Source organism: Dendropsophus ebraccatus, chromosome 14 (assembly GCF_027789765.1).
Source record: "Dendropsophus ebraccatus isolate aDenEbr1 chromosome 14, aDenEbr1.pat, whole genome shotgun sequence".
NCBI classification, from domain to species: domain Eukaryota; kingdom Metazoa; phylum Chordata; class Amphibia; order Anura; family Hylidae; genus Dendropsophus; species Dendropsophus ebraccatus.
In genome coordinates this window covers 9,667,241-9,685,379 of record NC_091467.1, presented here as the reverse complement: position 1 = coordinate 9,685,379, position 18,139 = coordinate 9,667,241, and the positions used below count along the sequence as shown (strand labels likewise).

Here is an 18,139-nt window from a genome sequence, read left to right as displayed (position 1 = left end):
ATAGATAGATAGGAGATAGATAGATAGATAGATAGATAGATAGATAGATAGATAGGAGATAGATAGATAGGAGATAGATAGATAGATAGATAGATAGATAGGAGATAGATAGATAGATAGATAGATAGATAGGAGATAGATAGATAGGAGATAGATAGATAGGAGATAGATAGATAGGAGATAGATAGATAGGAGATAGATAGATAGATAGATAGATAGATAGATAGATAGATAGATAGATAGGAGATAGATAGATAGATAGATAGATAGATAGATAGATAGATAGATAGATAGGAGATAGATAGATAGGAGATAGATAGATAGGAGATAGATAGATAGATAGATAGATAGATAGATAGGAGATAGATAGATAGGAGATAGATAGATAGATAGATAGATAGATAGATAGATAGATAGATAGATAGGAGATAGATAGATAGATAGGAGATAGATAGATAGGAGATAGATAGATAGATAGATAGATAGGAGATAGATAGATAGGAGATAGATAGATAGATAGATAGATAGATAGATAGATAGATAGATAGGAGATAGATAGATAGGAGATAGATAGATAGGAGATAGATAGATAGGAGATAGATAGATAGGAGATAGATAGATAGATAGATAGATAGGAGATAGATAGATAGATAGATAGATAGATAGATAGATAGATAGATAGGAGATAGATAGATAGGAGATAGATAGATAGATAGATAGATAGATAGATAGGAGATAGATAGATAGGAGATAGATAGATAGAAACAGGAGAAAGCCGCACATCCAAAATTGCATGAGGCGGGTGCTGCACGGAGTCAGTCCCCTGGCTTGGGGATCCCCAAAAGTATGTCTAGATATTCCTCAGCACGCCAGCATAGGTGGTGAAAAGGTGATTTATTCTATAAAGTACAAAAGATACAAAAGATGCGACGTTTCGACCTCCTCACGAGGTCATTGATAGATAGATAGATAGATAGATAGATAGATAGGAAATAGATTGATAGATAGATAGATAGATAGATGATAGATAGAAAGATAGATAATAGATAGATAGGAGATAGATAGATAGATAGATAGATAGATAGATAGATAGATAGATAGATAATAGATAGATAGGAGATAGGTAGGTAGGGGTAGGTAGGTAGGTAGAGAGATAGATAGATAGGAGATAGATAGATAGATAGGAGATAGATAGATAGATAGATAGATAGATAGATAGGAGATAGATAGATAGATAGATAGATAGATAGATATTCCACAAGAAGGATATGACTGCAGCACTCTCAAGTCGTGTAAAAAACGGTGATTTATTAGCTCATGGATACACTCAGTATCCATGAGCTAATAAATCACCGTTTTTTACACGACTTGAGAGTGCTGCATTCATATCCTTCTTGTGGAATATCTACATTACACCAGTGGACCGAGGTGGGACAGCTGGCATCCGATTTATAGCCTTACCAGAGTGCTGCGGTCTTATTTTGTATATAGATAGATAGATAGATAGATAGGAGATAGATAGATAGATAGATAGATAGGAGATAGATAGGTAGATAGGAGATAGATAGATAGATAGATAGATAGATAGATAGATAGATAGATAGATAGATAGGAGATAGATAGGGGATAGATAGATAGATAGATAGATAGATAGATAGATAGATAGATAGGTAGATAGGAGATAGATAGATAGATAGATAGATAGGAGATAGATAGGAGATAGATAGATAGATAGATAGATAGATAGATAGATAGATAGATAGATAGGAGATAGATAGGAGATAGATAGGTAGATAGGAGATAGATAGATAGATAGATAGATAGATAGATAGATAGGAGATAGATAGGAGATAGATAGATAGATAGATAGATAGATAGATAGATAGATAGATAGATAGGAGATAGATAGGAGATAGATAGATAGATAGATAGGAGATAGATAGATAGATAGATAGATAGATAGATAGATAGATAGATAGATAGGAGATAGATAGATAGATAGATAGATAGATAGATAGATAATAGATAGGAGATAGATAGATAGATAGATAGATAGATAGATAGATAGATAGATAATAGATAGGAGATAGATAGATAGATAGGAGATAGATAGATAGATAGGAGATAGATAGATAGATAGATAGGAGATAGATAGATAGATAGATAGATAGATAGGAGATAGATAGATAGATAGATAGATAGGAGATAGATAGATAGATAGATAGGAGATAGATAGATAGATAGATAGATAGATAGATAGATAGATAGATAGATAGGAGATAGATAGATAGATAGATAGATAGATAGATAGATAGATAGATAGATAGATAGGAGATAGATAGGAGATAGATAGGTAGAGAGATAGATAGATAGATAGATAGATAGATAGGAGATAGATAGATAGATAGATAGATAGATAGATAGATAGATAGGAGATAGATAGGAGATAGATAGGTAGAGAGATAGATAGATAGATAGATAGATAGGAGATAGATAGATAGGAGATAGATAGATAGATAGATAGATAGATAGATAGATAGATAGAAAAGAACCACTAGATTCCCTAATACACAGACGTCTCAGGAGAGGCGACTCCTCCACACGCTGACTCAGCTCTCCCAAGCGGCTGCAGTGGAAAGAAAATCTTATATGAGATGGAAAAATTCCTGCCAGGATAACAATCTTGCACCATGAAATGTCACTACCGGTCTAGAACATTCCGTCAAAGATTAGTTCCCCCCATCTTTAGTCTTTGGACCCCAAATGTGCACAATAACGCACAGATCCAGAGCTAATGCTGCAGCTGTGAGGCTCTCCCCATACAGTATACAGGGGCTGTGAGGCTCTCCCCATACAGTATACGGGGGCTGTGAGGCTCTCCCCATACAGTATACAGAGGCTGTGAGGCTCTCCCCATACAGTATACAGGGGCTGTGAGGCTCTCCCCATACAGTATACAGGGGCTGTGAGGCTCTCCCCATACAGTATACAGGGGCTGTGAGGCTCTCCCCATACAGTATACGGGGGCTGTGAGGCTCTCCCCATACAGTATACGGGGGCTGTGAGGCTCTCCCCATACAGTATACAGGGGCTGTGTGTCTCTCCCCATCCAGTATACAGAGGCTGCGAGGCTCTCCCCATACAGTATACAGGTAACGGGGGCATGGCCTGCGGGTCCTGACTCGGGGGGGGGGGGGGGGGGTTGCCCTTTAAAGGGGTAGTGCACCAAAAAAAAATTTCTTTCAAATCAACTGCTGCCATGAAGTGCCAGAGATTTGTAATTTACTTCTATTAAAAAATCTCAAGCCTTCCAGTACTTATCAGCTGCTGTATGCCCAGCAGGAAGTGGTAGTATTTCCAGTCTGGAGAGCAGGAGAGGTTTTCTATGGGGATTTGCTCCTTCTCTGGACAGTTCCTGCCATGGACAGAGGAAGCAACAGAGAGCACTGTGTCAGACAGGAAAGAAAACACCACTTCCTGCTGGACACACAGCAGCTGATAAGTACTGGAAGGCTTGAGATTTTTTAATAGAAGTAAATTACAAATCTCTGGCACTTCATGGCAGCAGTTGATTTAAAAGAAAAAAATTGTTGGTGCACTACCCCTTTAAGTCTGATGCCTGGCACTCTTAGTCTGTGGCATTTCTCAGGGTCTCTGTCTCACGGTCTTTCTCTCCTCTCTAATACGCAGTGACCTCGCTCTGAGGAACTGTCTCCTTTCGGCTGACTTAACTGTGAAAATCGGTGACTATGGGCTTTCCCATTCTAAATATCGGGTAAGTAGACATGATGTTATATATATATATAGGATTACTGTCTCTTATACACAGCCATGGGGGGAAGGTTCCTTATACACCCCCAGCACATACAGTAACTGTATCCATAGACCCCCATCATCTCAGGCTGTTGTGGCCTCCATTTCAGCTACTACCTGTATATGCTGTATATAGTGCGCATGTCTGTGCCAGGATCCAGTCACATACATATACTGCACATTATATGATGTTATACATGGGGCCCTATGTATGATGGATGCCGCTAAATGTCATCTTTCATAGGTATAAGAGGCTCTCATCAGGGAGTCCCCAAACATATAACTCTTGCAGAAACTGCTAAGCACGGTGTGAATAGAACCTTAAAGGGAATGTGTCACCTGGTTATTCTTTTACTGATTGGATCCAAAAACTAAAACTTATTCTTTTATTCTAATCTGTTTCTATTTCTTGACTGTATTTTTCATTATTTCCCTTTTTGCACATTGTTATGGTGGCAGCCATATTGCCTGGGCTGTCTTTAACAGCATTTAGTGACATGCTTTACAGCAAACCTCATGGACATAGACGACACTAGACAGACTCTGTCCCCTTGAGATAATTGTGACACATTACTGAGCACGCTCTGTGACCTGTGAAGAGGTCATTCCAGAGGGAGCTGCTATTGTCTCCTCTATCTACCGATGTCACTTGACGCTGCAATGCGGTACAGATCACTTTACAGCAGCCTCCTCTTATCACCACAGACACAACAGGAAGTCTCAGCTTAGTTTTGGCCCCAGTGGTGAGAAAGAAAACTGCAAGATCTCAGGATTATTTTATAATCTAGATAGAAAAATGGAAAATGAGAAAAAATGTAATCAAAAATTCTTTAAAAATATGTTTAACATAAAAACATTGTGGGAGATTTATCAAACTGGTGTAAAGTAGAGCTGGCTCAGTCGCCCCTAGCAACCAATCAGATTCCACCTTTCATTTTCCAAACAATTCTGATGGCACTGTCCCTTTAATGTAAATTAGCAGAGTAGAAGACTGTAAGGGGCCTATTCCAAGGAGCGATAATTGGCCGGATCGGGCCAAATCAGCCGATTATCGTGTCATCAGCTGATTGTTTATTTAGGTGCAAACCTAAAATCATCGGCATCGCTACGTGGAATAGCGGTACGCGGCGGGCGACCGACGATTTAAAAACATCATACATTACCTATCCAGGCTGCAGGTCTTCTTCTCCCGATCCCGTGCACAGCAGCAGCTTCGGAGCGGCCTGTCTGAGCTGACAGACCGCTCAGCCAATCACTGGCCGCGGCAGTCCTGGCCAGTGATTGGCTGAGCGGTCTGTCAGTTCAGACAGACCGCTCCGAAGCTGCTGCTGTGCGCTGGACCGGGAGAAGGAGCGCAGGAGATCTGCAGTCTGGATAGGTAAAGTGTGATGTTTAAACAAGGGCTGCAAGGACATCGGTAACAATGTCCCTGCAGCCCTCTCTAAACGATCATCGGGCAATGGAATAGGATCAATAAATGAGTGCCAATCTAGCAGATCGTTTACATTGTTGATCGGGCCCCCATCGGCCTGTGGAATAGGACCCTAAGGTACTGTCATGTTCCCGCAGCGCACAGGACGCTGAGACAGACGGCTCTCTTCCTACCTCCATCCTCAGCGCAGTGTTTGCTAATTTTTTTTTTTGTAGCTATTATGTAAAATTAGGCGTTTGGGGTCCTGGGGGAGGGGCCAATCTGCAATAAACCTCTCAGGCCCCTATTCACACCTCAATATTATACTGTCTGCCATTACCGATTCATTTCAATGGACCCTTTTCCTACATCTGTAGTTGCTGCGTTTAAGGGCTGTGATTTGTGCCCCAAAATATACTGGCAAACTAATAAAGGGGTACCCCGGAGAGAAAAAAAAAAATCTTAAATCAATTGGTGTCAGAATGCTATACAGATTAGTAATTTACATCTGTTTAAAAATCTCCGGTCTTCCAGTACTTATCAGCTGCTGTATGTCCTGCAGGAAGTGGTGTATTCTCTCCAGTCTGACACAGTGCTCTCTGTTGCCACCTCTGTCCATGTCAGGAACTGTCCAGAGTAGTAACAAATCCCCATAGAAAACCTTTCCTGCTCTGGACAGTTCCTGACATGGACAGAGGTGGCAGCAGAGAGCAGAGAGAATACTCATCATGTAACTCTGCAATGTATGTGAATGGCTGTCATGTAATGCTGCAGGGGATGTGTATAGCCGGACATGGCTTCCCTTGATGTCACTAACTGATCCCTGGGGGTTAGAAATTTAAGGTGTATTCAGAGTCTGGCAGCAATAGGTAGGACAATGACTTACAGGGTAGGTACAGGCGGTCCTCTTCCTTCTGGAGAAGCACCAATGGCTGATGAAGAATCTGCCTCTATACAGACTACCACTTCCTTTATGTCCGAGTTCTTCACTGTTACCACACAGCCATAGCATTGCATCAGTTACATGTGAAAAAGAAGAAGTAACACGTGTTTTAAAATAGTAGAAAATGGTGGGAATAAATAATATGTGGCATTGCAGACCCTTTGTCCCTATGACAACACTTGCTGCATTCTGTCCTTATCCACACTATTAGCCTATTTTATTTTTTTTTGTCCCACCCTGTACTATATGATTACTATGCAGAGCTAGGTATATTCTAGGACAGGGGTACTCAACAACTTTTAGTTAGGGTCCACTTACACATGGTCTTTTGTCAGGTGACGGGCCGAGCTGAATATCAGTAGTAAACGTGTTTTGTTACTTTTCACAAACGTTGTTGAACTATTTACATACAGAATTAATGCTTATTAGTGGGAAAACTGGCATTTTTTTTTCTCTCTCACCAGCCCTTATATAGCCCCCCTGTGCTCTCCCCCTGTAGTATATAGTCCCCCTGTTCGCTTCTTCAGTAGTATATAGCCCCCCTGTGCGTTCCCCTCCAGTAGTATATAGACCCCCTGTGAGCTCCCCCCAGAAGAATATAGCCCCCCTTCTGAGCTCCCCCCAGTAGTATTTAGCCCCCTGTGCGCTCCCCTCAGTAGTATAGAGCCCCCCAGTAGTATATAGCCCCCCTGTGAGCTCCCCCCAGTAGTATATAGCCCCCCTGTGAGCTCCCCCCAGTAGTATATAGCCCCCCAGTAGTATATAGACCCCCTGTGAGCTCCCCCCAGAAGAATATAGCCGCCCTTCTGAGCTCCCCCAGTAGTATTTAGCCCCTTGTGCGCTCCCCTCAGTAGTATAGAGCCCCCCAGTAGTATATTTGCCCCCCTGTGAGCTCCCCCCAGTAGTATATAGCCCCCTGTGCGCTCCCCTCAGTAGTATAGAGCCCCCCAGTAGTATATAGCCCTTGTGCGCTCCCTCTCAGTAGTATATAGCCCCCTGTGCGCTCCCCTCAGTAGTATAGAGCCCCCCAGTAGTATATAGCCCTTGTGCGCTCCCTCTCAGTAGTATATAGCCCCCTCAGTAGTATATAGCCCCCCTATGAGCTCCCCCCCAGCAGTATATAGATTTGTAATTTACTTCTAATTAAAAATCTCCAGTCGTCCAGTACTTATCAGCTGCTGTATGTCCTGCAGGAAGTGGTGTAATCTCTCCAGTCTGACACAGTGCTCTCTGCTGCCACCTCTGTCCATGTCAGGAACTGTCCAGAGCAGGAGAGGTTTTCTATGGGGATTTGCTACTGCTCTGGACAGTTCCTGACATGGACAGAGGTGGCAGTAGAGAGCGTTGTGTCAGGCTGGAAAGAATACACCACTTCCTGCAGGACATACAGCAGCTAAGTATTTTCTGGCGTGCCCCTTTAAATATAACAACCTAGCGTGAACCTATCCTAATACAGCCCCCTTTCAGGCTACAGGCCTCAGTGGTCCACATTGTGGCTGCCACTAGGACCAGTGCACCACAGCTATTGTGAATAGAGTTAGGTGTGTGTCGCCCCCTGTAGGCCTGGCATTTAAGTGTCTGGATGCTAATGTGGCCCAGGCCTAGATTTTTATTTTCATCTGCTATCCACCACCGTCCGTCTGCGTTACACCAGAATCAGTTCTGTAAGTTGGGTCACACATATGGCGACGTCAGGCGTAATGTCCCCCCCAAGGGACTGCTGGGAAATAAGTTTCTTTTTCTTTTTCCTGCTGCTCAGACACTCCTGTTACTATGTTACACACATTCTGTATTCTGTAATCATACACCTTGGCGCATAGCCAGCCGTCCCCAGCTTATGCCAGAGGAAGCACCAGGCTGCCCAGATTAAGGAAGAGGAGGGGAAGTAGTCACTCTCCAGAGCACATCTCTGGCCGCAGGGGGAGGAGGGGACTTCACCTCTCTCGTCAGGGTGAATCAGACGTCTGCTGATCCTCGGGGAGGAGGAGGAGGAGGGGGGAGTAGTAGGAAGAAGCAGCAGCAGCGGCAGGGAAGCTTAAAAGTGTATCTAAGCGGCTAGCTGTGTTTGTGTCTTACAGGATGACTACCTTGTGACGTCGGACCAGCTGTGGGTTCCGCTGCGCTGGATCGCACCGGAGCTCATTGATGAAGTACATGGGAACTTGCTGGTCGTGGATCAGACCAAAGCCAGTAACATCTGGTAGGAAGCGCTGTTTGTCTCTTATTTGTCACTAGCCGTAGGTCTTGGGTGGAGCCCTGTGCCTCCACGATGATGATGATGATGATGATGATGTATCACGCTCCACTCGCCAGCACCGTTCCTTGTTTACTCCTTCTGCTCCCCTCCATCTGCATGACGGCTTATTTATAAACACGGAGCTCTCGGTGCTTGGGTGTGGTCCTGATATATTGCCTGCAAACCGTACAGTGGGGTACAACATGGCTGGCGGATAGTGATAACTCGCATGTGATATGTATGGGACGGTACCGGGACCCATTGTCAAAAAGAGGGGTTCAACTTTGTAACATAGACGTTAGACATTATACTGAATGGTTTGGCAGCTTTGTATTTGGAATGGGACAGAGAGGAGCTGTCACCTGTCCGTCCGCCCCCCCGGTGACCCCTCAACGAGTATATGTGACGGCTATGAGGAGGGGGTGTATATTATAAAGATATTACCTCATAAGAGTATAAAGAGGCCTTGGTTTTATTATTGCATGGAGTTGTTCTTTGTCTGCATGCATTGTATGGACGATATATGTCCATCACACCCCTATAGGTTTATAGGGAACGAGGACGATATGTAATCCCTATCCAAGTTAATTGTTTATTATTCATGTGTTCCTACTGTAGCAGGGGCTATGTGGACCCCATACATCAGAAATGGGGAACGTGCGGCCCTCCAGCTGCTGCAAAACTACAATTCCCATCATGCCTGGACAGCCAAAGCTTCGCTTTGGCTGACCAGGCATGATGGGCATTGTAGTTTTGAAACAGCTGAAGTGGCCGCAGGTTCCCCATCTCTGATCTACTTGATTTTATTATATAATGGAAATTGAGGGTTTTATACTGATTTTTAGTTTCCCTGACCAATTTCCCATCATGCCTGGACTGCCAAAGCTAGGTTTGACTCTTGAGGCATGATGGGATTTGTAGTTGTGCAACAGCCGGAGGGCCGAAGGAGGTTCCCCATCCCTGTCGTACATCCGTTGCTGTTTGCTGGACCCAGATTTAATTTTCCTCCGCAACGATAGAACCCACATTCTGATCAGTTGTCCTGGGAAACAAGGACCTTATCGTCGCCGTAGTTACAGTTTATTCTGTTTTTAATGTTACATGCACGTTTTATAGCAACCAATCACTGCACTGCTTTCACTTTCTGATCGCATGTTTTCAGGATGTATTTTAGTGGTTGCCATGGCAACAATGACACATAACGGGGGAGATTCAAAGGGGTCTAAAGTAGAATTGGCCCAGTTGCCCCTAGCAACCAATCAGATTCCACTTTTCAATCCTCACAGATTCCTTGAAAATTTCTCATGAGTTTGTAGAGATTCCATCCCAAAATCCATGTGAGGTTCCCCTAATATTTTTTGCATATCCCAGCAATATCTAAAAGGGACACTGTAGCTATTTTTTGAACGGAAAGCGGATCCGTGTGTAAATTCCGCCATGTGAACAGCTGAGCAGAAATCCCATTAAACTCAATCAACTCAATTTTTCTGGCAGAATTTCAGGCGAAATTAAGCAAGGATTCCGCTTGAAATTCCTTGCCTTTTGCTCAGTATGAACAGGTACTTACAATGGCAGCAGGACTCTTCCCCCATGTTTGATATTGCTGAAAACGAGAAGTGAGTCTGTTTTATTTTGTATGTCAGGTATTAACTTGCCACTAGATGTGTGCAAAGTTTAAAAGTTTGGTTCGGCAGGCTTGCTATATTTTGAAGTTTGTCCGAACCAAACCTTAAAGTGAATGTACTACTATAACTACTAAATTAGGATTTCCATATGACCTGATTGGCGCCACTGCGCACATTGTAATGTGGCTGTGCCCGCCTCCAGTGCACCAAACCAGACATTTACATAAGTGCCAATCAGCGATCGTTTCAGGAACCAGACAGCAATGAGAGGAACAGACAGCATAGTTACATTGTGTGCGCCGTCCCTAATCAGGTGATATGAGTAATTAGAGTGGTACATTCACTTTAAATGAACCGCACAATTGCAGGTATTTAGCTGTTTTAGTGCGAGTTTGTTCACCACTACTTACCTGTCTGCACTCACTTACTGTGCACCATCTGTCACCGGGCGAGCATGGACATGTAAGCATCGGCTCTTTTTGTTTTTTCTTATGTTTTCTTAAAGTGTATTAAAAAGTGTGTCCACCATCTTGGACCAAGTTTGTTACAAACTTTTTGCAAAGTTCATAACAAATCTTGGTTTGTGAAGTTTTGTCCATCTCCACCCATCACTTTTCCCTACAACAAAAAATATGAATGGCTAAAATGTTTTTCCTATAATCCGGCACTGGGGCTGATAACCCCAAGTATACACAGGAAGGAAAGTCCTCTCCGTATATACATGTTGCTTCTGTTGCAGTTGCTTCCAAGATTTAAAGGGGCTTTCCAGCATTAGGCAGCTTGCCGTCCTCACTCCCCCGGTGCCCTGTTGCAGTGCCGCTGGTCTTTCCCCATGACTGCGCCTCCACTTCCGAGACGAATTAGTCTCTGGAGTAATAGTTTGCTCAGTCACTCACTGGCCTTGGTGCTGTCCTGTCTCAGTCAATGATTGGCTGAGTGGGCTGTCACTCCCGAGACTAGTTTGTCTGGGAAGTGGAGGCGCAGTCATGAGGGGACATCGTCAACATCCCAACCAGGACACCACCAGAGCTTGGAGAGGTAAGTATACCCTCGTTTTTGCATACCAGCAGACATATTTTAAAAATTACAGAACACTGGACAAACCCTTTAAAGGCAATAATGTGAATCCCCCTGTCATCCAATATCCATAAAAGATCAGTACTGGTGGCATTGGCCATATTCCCTCTTACCCACTCAGCCAGGAAGGATGTGTTATCACAAAGATACAGAGATGTGATGAGATCCGGGTTGACTTGTAGAGGAGGCTGTGGGTGGGGTGAGACGTATTGTACGCTGGTAATTATAAGTTACAGGCTGAGTGAGCCAAAGTTCACCAAGTAACTGAACAAGTTAAAACAATGGGCGCACAGTGCCGTGTTTACGGTCTGAGCGCGCCAGTGGAAAAAAAGAAAGCCTTTAATTATATTATTCCTGCTATGCAAATGTAGGCGGCAGGAGCATCAGGAGAAAACCGCACGCAGCTCACAGATCCTCAGTCTTTTCCACTCAAGTTGGTGTCTTCTAAAATCTTCTCTGTCTGCTTTAATGTGTATAGTGATGAAAGTATTTCTGCACGGCTTATGTGACTACTTCTCTCCCCCAAAGGTCCCTGGGCGTCACTCTTTGGGAGCTGTTTGAATTGGGACGTCAGCCTTATGACACATACTCCGACCGCCAGGTCCTCTGCTATGTTATCAAGGAACAGCAGCTCAAACTACCTAAACCCCAACTTAAGCAACTTCTCTCAGACCGCTGGTAAGAAATCCCACGGATACATATATGTGTGTGCATATGAACCAGCTTAAACTATAGAACATTAATATTCGTGTAGAAAAGATCCCCATACAGTAGTGATGAGCGAACTTGCCAAATGTTTGGGTTTGTTCAAGCCTAAACACTCACAATTTGACTTCCACGGCCTGGAGAAATTGGATGTAGCCCTAGGGAGTCCTGGAAAACATGGATGCAGCCATAGGCCAAAACCATGTTTTCCTGCATCTAATCTCTCCATGCTGCGGGAGTCAAATGGCGAGTGTTTGGGGTCAGATGAGCCAGAATGTTTGGCAGGTTCCTTCATCGCTACCATACAGCAACCAAAATGTAAACCATACAGAGACTCTAACCAAGACTCCGAGAAGACCCCAACCCATTGCCGTAAATAGTTTGTGGACTGTGAATGGTTTAAAGTTTCACTGTTATCATAGAAAACTTTTGAAATGGCATAGAGACTTGTCAAAAGTTTTGATCGGTCCGGGTCTGAGAGGACCCGTACCAATCAGGAGAACGAGCCACGGTCACATGATCAGTCGGGCTCATAATGTAATTTTATGGAGCCTGACTGATTATGCTGCAGTGTGTGGTCCTCTCCCGATCGGTACAGATATGTCAAAAGTTTTCTATGATCACAGGGACACTTTAAAATCTATATGAATTGGTGCTGTAATAACAGCCATTAATGGACATTGAGAAACAGTTCAGACCAGACTGTTAACAAGTCCTGATTATATTAGATTTCTAGGCTATTGTATTCTAAGGGATAGGAATTGGAATTGGACAAAGGGGATTTAGAATTTACTTTTCTATTGAAACTAAGATTTTCCAGTATCCTGGAGATTAGAGATTTCAAGTTTAAGTCCAGGTTCGGTAAGTTCCCCGAGCACTCTGCATTTAACTCTCCATGTCTAGAAAAGTTGGTTGCGGTTCTCAGGAGTCCTGGATACAGCCATAGGCCATAGGCTACATCTGTGTTTTCCTGGCAGCCCTGGGACGGCAACAGACTTTTCTAGACGCGGGGAGTTAAATGCAGAGTGCTTGGAGAAGTTACCGAACCTGGACCTAAACTTGAAGTTTGCTCATCTCTACTAGAGATAAAAAGCTCCAGATTCTTTATGGGGGTGATAAGGCCCACCTCAAGGTCCTGAACTATAACTTTTTGTTAGATTGGTGATAAGCAAATCACAGGATGTCCATAATTTTGAGGGATAGCTGAGAGTAGCTGCAACCAGAGGAAAGATGAAGCATTACTTATTAGCCATTAAAATCCTTGGGCTGTCCAGGTAATGCACAGATCCAGGGGGTCCTCCTTTGAGATATAGTCTTTGTAGCTGTGGGTCCTCTTTTCCCTAATAGAGAAGTGTCTTTAGTGCCCATGTTGATCTACCCTGAGTAATGGGGGGGGGGGTCCTCCTGACCATAGTGGAGAGTGTATCTCGCTCTGGAGGACCTCGTCTGTCCTATATAAGACAGACAAATCATAGTTTATTGGGCACGGTGTAGTTGCTGATCCCTCATGTAGAGGTTCTGTATGAATATTACCCAAGGTCACATTTCCCCATAAGTCGCAACTGATCGTTGGAGTAAAGATTCACTTTGTGATCAGCTTATCGTTCAGGGACCCTGTAGTGATTAGCGGCATTGTAAATATCTCTTCTCCCCACATTAGAGGTTCTTGGCTCTTCTGCAGTCATACCATAGTGTGGAAGCAGTATGAAAGGCAATACAGTTTCCACAGCGCTCATCAGGGAAGGAATAGAGGCACCAACTGTATCATCTTGGAAACAAGTCACTAGGGATTTCCTCTAACCTGAAAAACATATGTATAGCATGCATAGGTCACTAGAGAAACCTCCACATCACAGATAATACACCATAGAAACGGTCAGACACTGCGCTGAGCTGCTCAACATCTCCGGGAAGACTCCAACCTTCTCATTACTTGAGTCTGATCGTATTTGCATCCAGCTCTTTGTGAAAGCCGATAACAGTTAACGTAAATGGCCCCAAAAACGATACAGCATTTGTGTAACTCGACCGCTCAAAGGCACAGCCAATCAACGCTGATCTCGCTGATCAGTGGCCGCAAACAGCTGCACATGGGGTGGTTTAAACAGTCCCTTATCTGACGGAATTACAGGGTGCTGAATGGTTGTCTTGACATCATTTTCTGAAGGCCTCTGTGGCTGACATGTGAGATCTGCGATAACAGCCTGCTGGACAAATACATTGCTTATACAGTTTATTGCAATTGTACTGTATTGCAGTGAACTGTTACTTTGGCAATGAAATGACCCCTAGGGGAGCTTTGTAGTTATGGGTGATGTGGATTGGAATATCCCTTGTGTACTTACATGTAAAAGCAAGAATGTATTAGAGACCCGTACAGGGGCTTCTCTACAACAGCTTGTGAAGTCACCAACCAGAGGAGAGAACATTCTAGATTTAGTATTTACTAATGGGGATCGGGTGTCTGAAGTTAGAGTGGAAGAATTTTAGGTTCCACTGACCACCAGTGTTTATGGTTTGACGTACAAACTGACTGCGTGCAATCCCATACTACAACAAGGGTATTGGATTTTAGGAAGACAGATGCTGTCTAGGCAGGGGAGAAATCCGTTACAGGCATTCCACGTCTGTGTTCCGTGGGGAACACGTAACGTGTGAATGCGACCTAACAATAAACAATTTGATGGATCCAAACCAGCATGGCTTTACTGTGGGCCGATCATGTCAGACTAATCTCATTGATTTCTTTGAAGTCTTCATCCAAAAATACATGGATCTTAAAGGGGTTGTCCGGCGAAAAAAAATTATTCACGGAATAACACACATTACAAAGTTATACAACTTTGTAATGTATGTTATGTCTGTGAATGGCCCCCTTCCCCGTGTTTCCCCCCACCCACGCTAGACCCGGAAGTGTGGTGCATTATACTCACCGCATGTCGTGTCGTCCACGGTCTCCGATCGTCAGCAGTGACGTCTTCTTCGGGAGCTTGGCGGATCTTCCCGAGTGCCGGCCACCCTCTGCAGCGTCATCCGAAGCTCAGCCGCGATTGGCTGAGCATAACTGTGCTCAGCCAATCGCGGCTGAGCGGCTGATGACGCGGCCACGTCATCAGCTGCTCAGCCGCGATTGGCTGAGCACAGTTATGCTCAGCCAATCGCGGCTGAGCTTCGGATGACGCTGCAGAGGGCGGCCGGCACTCGGGAAGATCCGCCAAGCTCCCGAAGAAGACGTCACTGCTGACGATCGGAGACCGTGGACGACACGACATGCGGTGAGTATAATGCACCACACTTCCGGGTCTAGCGTGGGTGGGGGGAAACACGGGGACGGGGGCCATTCACAGACATAACATACATTACAAAGTTGTATAACTTTGTAATGTGTGTTATTCTGTGAATAATTTTTTTTCGCCGGACAACCCCTTTAAGGTTTTGTGACTGGCGACTCTATTTATTCTCTATGGAGCCGCCGGACAGGTTCATTTCTTTAGTCTTTAAATTGCATCAGAAAACCCAAAAGTTTTTCAGTTGTTTTTTTTCCCCATTGAAATGGTATCAGAAAATTGTATTTAAATAGAATTATCACTCCAAGACATATAACTTACTAATATAAAGCTATCACTAATAGTCCTGGCTTCAGCGGCTTTCCCGTCATCATCCTCTGATGTGACAGGAGGCTTGGCTGGATATGGTCTCCTACCTCCCAGAGTGATGCCACCATCTCGGCCTCGCCAACCTACATCACCATGTCTCTGAGCAGACAAGGAATAAAAGCAGGTGCTGCAACTTATCATCTATTGGTGGACGCCCGGGAGAGCCCCGACATCAGCAGCCGAACCCAATCCCCCCGCGAGCACCATGTATGACCAAGTCTAAGGAGGTCTAAAGGTCTCCATACACCTAACAGCCCGGTCAGAGTAACCTAGATGGCTGCAATTCATCAAAACTTTCCTCCTGCTTCTCAGTCCATTGATGCCTCCTCTCAATCTGCTAACTGGATAACGTCTTCAAGTACGTCATAGAGTCCTGGCTAGAGACTTCTTATGTGTCAGTGGTTGTGTGACAATAGCTTCTTCCCTATAACTGCAGGACCAGGGTTGTAACAATCCAACAAGGGCTTTGCGCCTATTTTTAGGTGAATAATTGGATTTTTCAGCCATTTTTAGTCTAAGCTCTATTTGATTGTGACTTTTTATTTAGGCTGGGTTCACACTACGTTCTTGCAGTCCCTTTTTTATTCTCATCCGTTTTTTGCAAAAAAAATGGATGGAAAAACGTATGCATCCGTTTTGATCTGTTTTTCCATTGACTTCCATTATAAAAAAAAAAAAGGATCAAAATGGATCCATTTTTTTTAACGGACACAAAAATGAGGTTGACTACATTTTTGTGTACGTAAAAAAAAAAAAAAAAAACATCAGTTTTTTTATAGTGGAAGTCAATAGAAAAATAGATCAAAACACGGAGGCACACAAATGCATACGTTTTCCATCTTTTTTTTTTTTTTTTTTTTAATCAGATGGTGTAATAGGTCCCTTATATATATATATATATATATTGGAACAACACACATTAGACTCCTTAGTAAATGACCCCCATTATCCTTAAGGATATGGTGCCTTCTAGTTTAGAAACCATTCATAGTTCAACCAATGAATCCTCTACATGTGTCCAGTGTCAACTCAAGCATCTATATATTGTGGATAGAGGATTACATGGCCCATGCCTAGGCTCGCTCCATGAGTCATTGATGTGTCCACTTCTTCACCTCCTTTCAGTACTGACACAGGTAGAAGAAGAAACTCTGAGAGATCCAGCTCTTCATCTCCTCTAATAGCATCATCATCTTCCTCACATCTATGAGAATCATCCTTGTAAAATCTAAATGTCATAAGGACCAAAAAGTATAGTCTCTTAGTGAGTGGTGTGATATAGCTCAGGAGGTAGGTGTTCTATGACTCATGCTGGAGACCTGGGTTCAAATCTCTTCAAGGTCACTTTACTCTCTGGAGCAAGGAGGGTGGTGAAAAGAGGCATAATTTTAGATAGCATTAAAAAGAGTCTAAGTGTGAAAGCTGCCCATTGGGCAGCCCCTATAGTAACATACAGTATTCAAGATCCCAACCAAGAAACAAGGATCTTAGAGCTACTATTGGCAAGTAGCCGGCACTGGGGTGTGAACCTGCATCTCCAGCATCATAGCCAGAGCTCCTGGGTCCTTAACCCCTGAGCCAACTCCTGTTCTGAGAAATGAAGGCGCATAAGGAAATTCATAGTCAAAATGAATGGAATAAGTAGTAATAAGCAGGATTTGAACCCTGGTCACTCACATAAAGTGCAGGCCACTCATACCACTGAGCTATAGCCAGAACTGCAGACGTTAGGTTACACAACAGTGACTATCAATGTCTGATGTGTATAATGGAGGAACACTGATAGAAAAAAGGAAAAACAATAAAGGTACAGTCACTACTAGGAGCCACCAAGTGTCTATTCTAGAAGGACCTCCATATTATTCCGTATATCCTCCAGCTCATCTGAGTGACAATATGACTCTCAGCCAGGGACTTTATTGATGAGTCTTGAATGTGTTACAGGTAGTGTTGAGTGAAGATGCCAAACTGTTCGGGGGGTCCTGGAAAACAAAGATACAGCCATAAGCCGCATACATGCTTTCCAGGACTCCCTAAGACTTCTGCAGCCCCCAGGAATGAAATGCTGAACGTTAGAGAACATTGTTAAACCTGAACAGTTGGGCATCTCCACTCAATGTTGGTTACAAGCAATGACTTAGTAGACAATGCTGTATGCAAGAATAAGAAGTTTACGAAACTGGGTAGAACTGGATTAGAACCCAAGGACCTCAATGCCACATCAACCTTCATACCTAGCCTTCCAGGCCACAGCCAATGTCTCCAATATTTCTCAGTAAGGATTTTGTATGGCACTATAATGTACTAAGGGAAAATCAAGGGACTAAACCATAGGGCTCATCCTACTGTAATCAGATCAACTCAACCAACTGATACAAGGGCAGGAAAGGGAGATTAGAACCAGGGACGCCATGTAACACACCTAAGTCTTCCCAGGACATTACCACAGCTCCATCAGGGTTCTGCTGGCTCTGGTCTCAAGATCAATTTCTTTACAATAGACCTCGCCTAAGGCATCATGGAAGAGGGATGAGCTCCTTGACCTTGGTAGACAACGCTATTGAGGTAGACTTCATAAAAACATCCTTACAGAAAGGCACCATCCTCATATAATTTCCAAGGGGGACTCAGGAGCACCAAGGTCATAATCCCGTCATCATCCCATCCCATCCA

At 43.7% G+C, this 18,139-nt stretch overlaps 1 protein-coding gene across 5 annotated transcripts in view; it reads left to right on the top strand.

Annotated features, from left to right (window-relative positions):
• AATK (apoptosis associated tyrosine kinase) overlaps positions 1–18,139 on the top strand; it is a 94,732-nt gene that overhangs the window by 61,764 nt on the left and 14,829 nt on the right. For all 5 annotated transcript variants that reach the window (XM_069953523.1, XM_069953521.1, XM_069953525.1 and 2 more), the window contains 3 exons: positions 3,691–3,775; positions 8,246–8,367; positions 11,634–11,783. In XM_069953523.1, the coding sequence (XP_069809624.1) occupies positions 3,691–3,775; positions 8,246–8,367; positions 11,634–11,783 (357 nt within the window). The remainder of the gene's footprint in view (positions 1–3,690; positions 3,776–8,245; positions 8,368–11,633; positions 11,784–18,139) is intronic.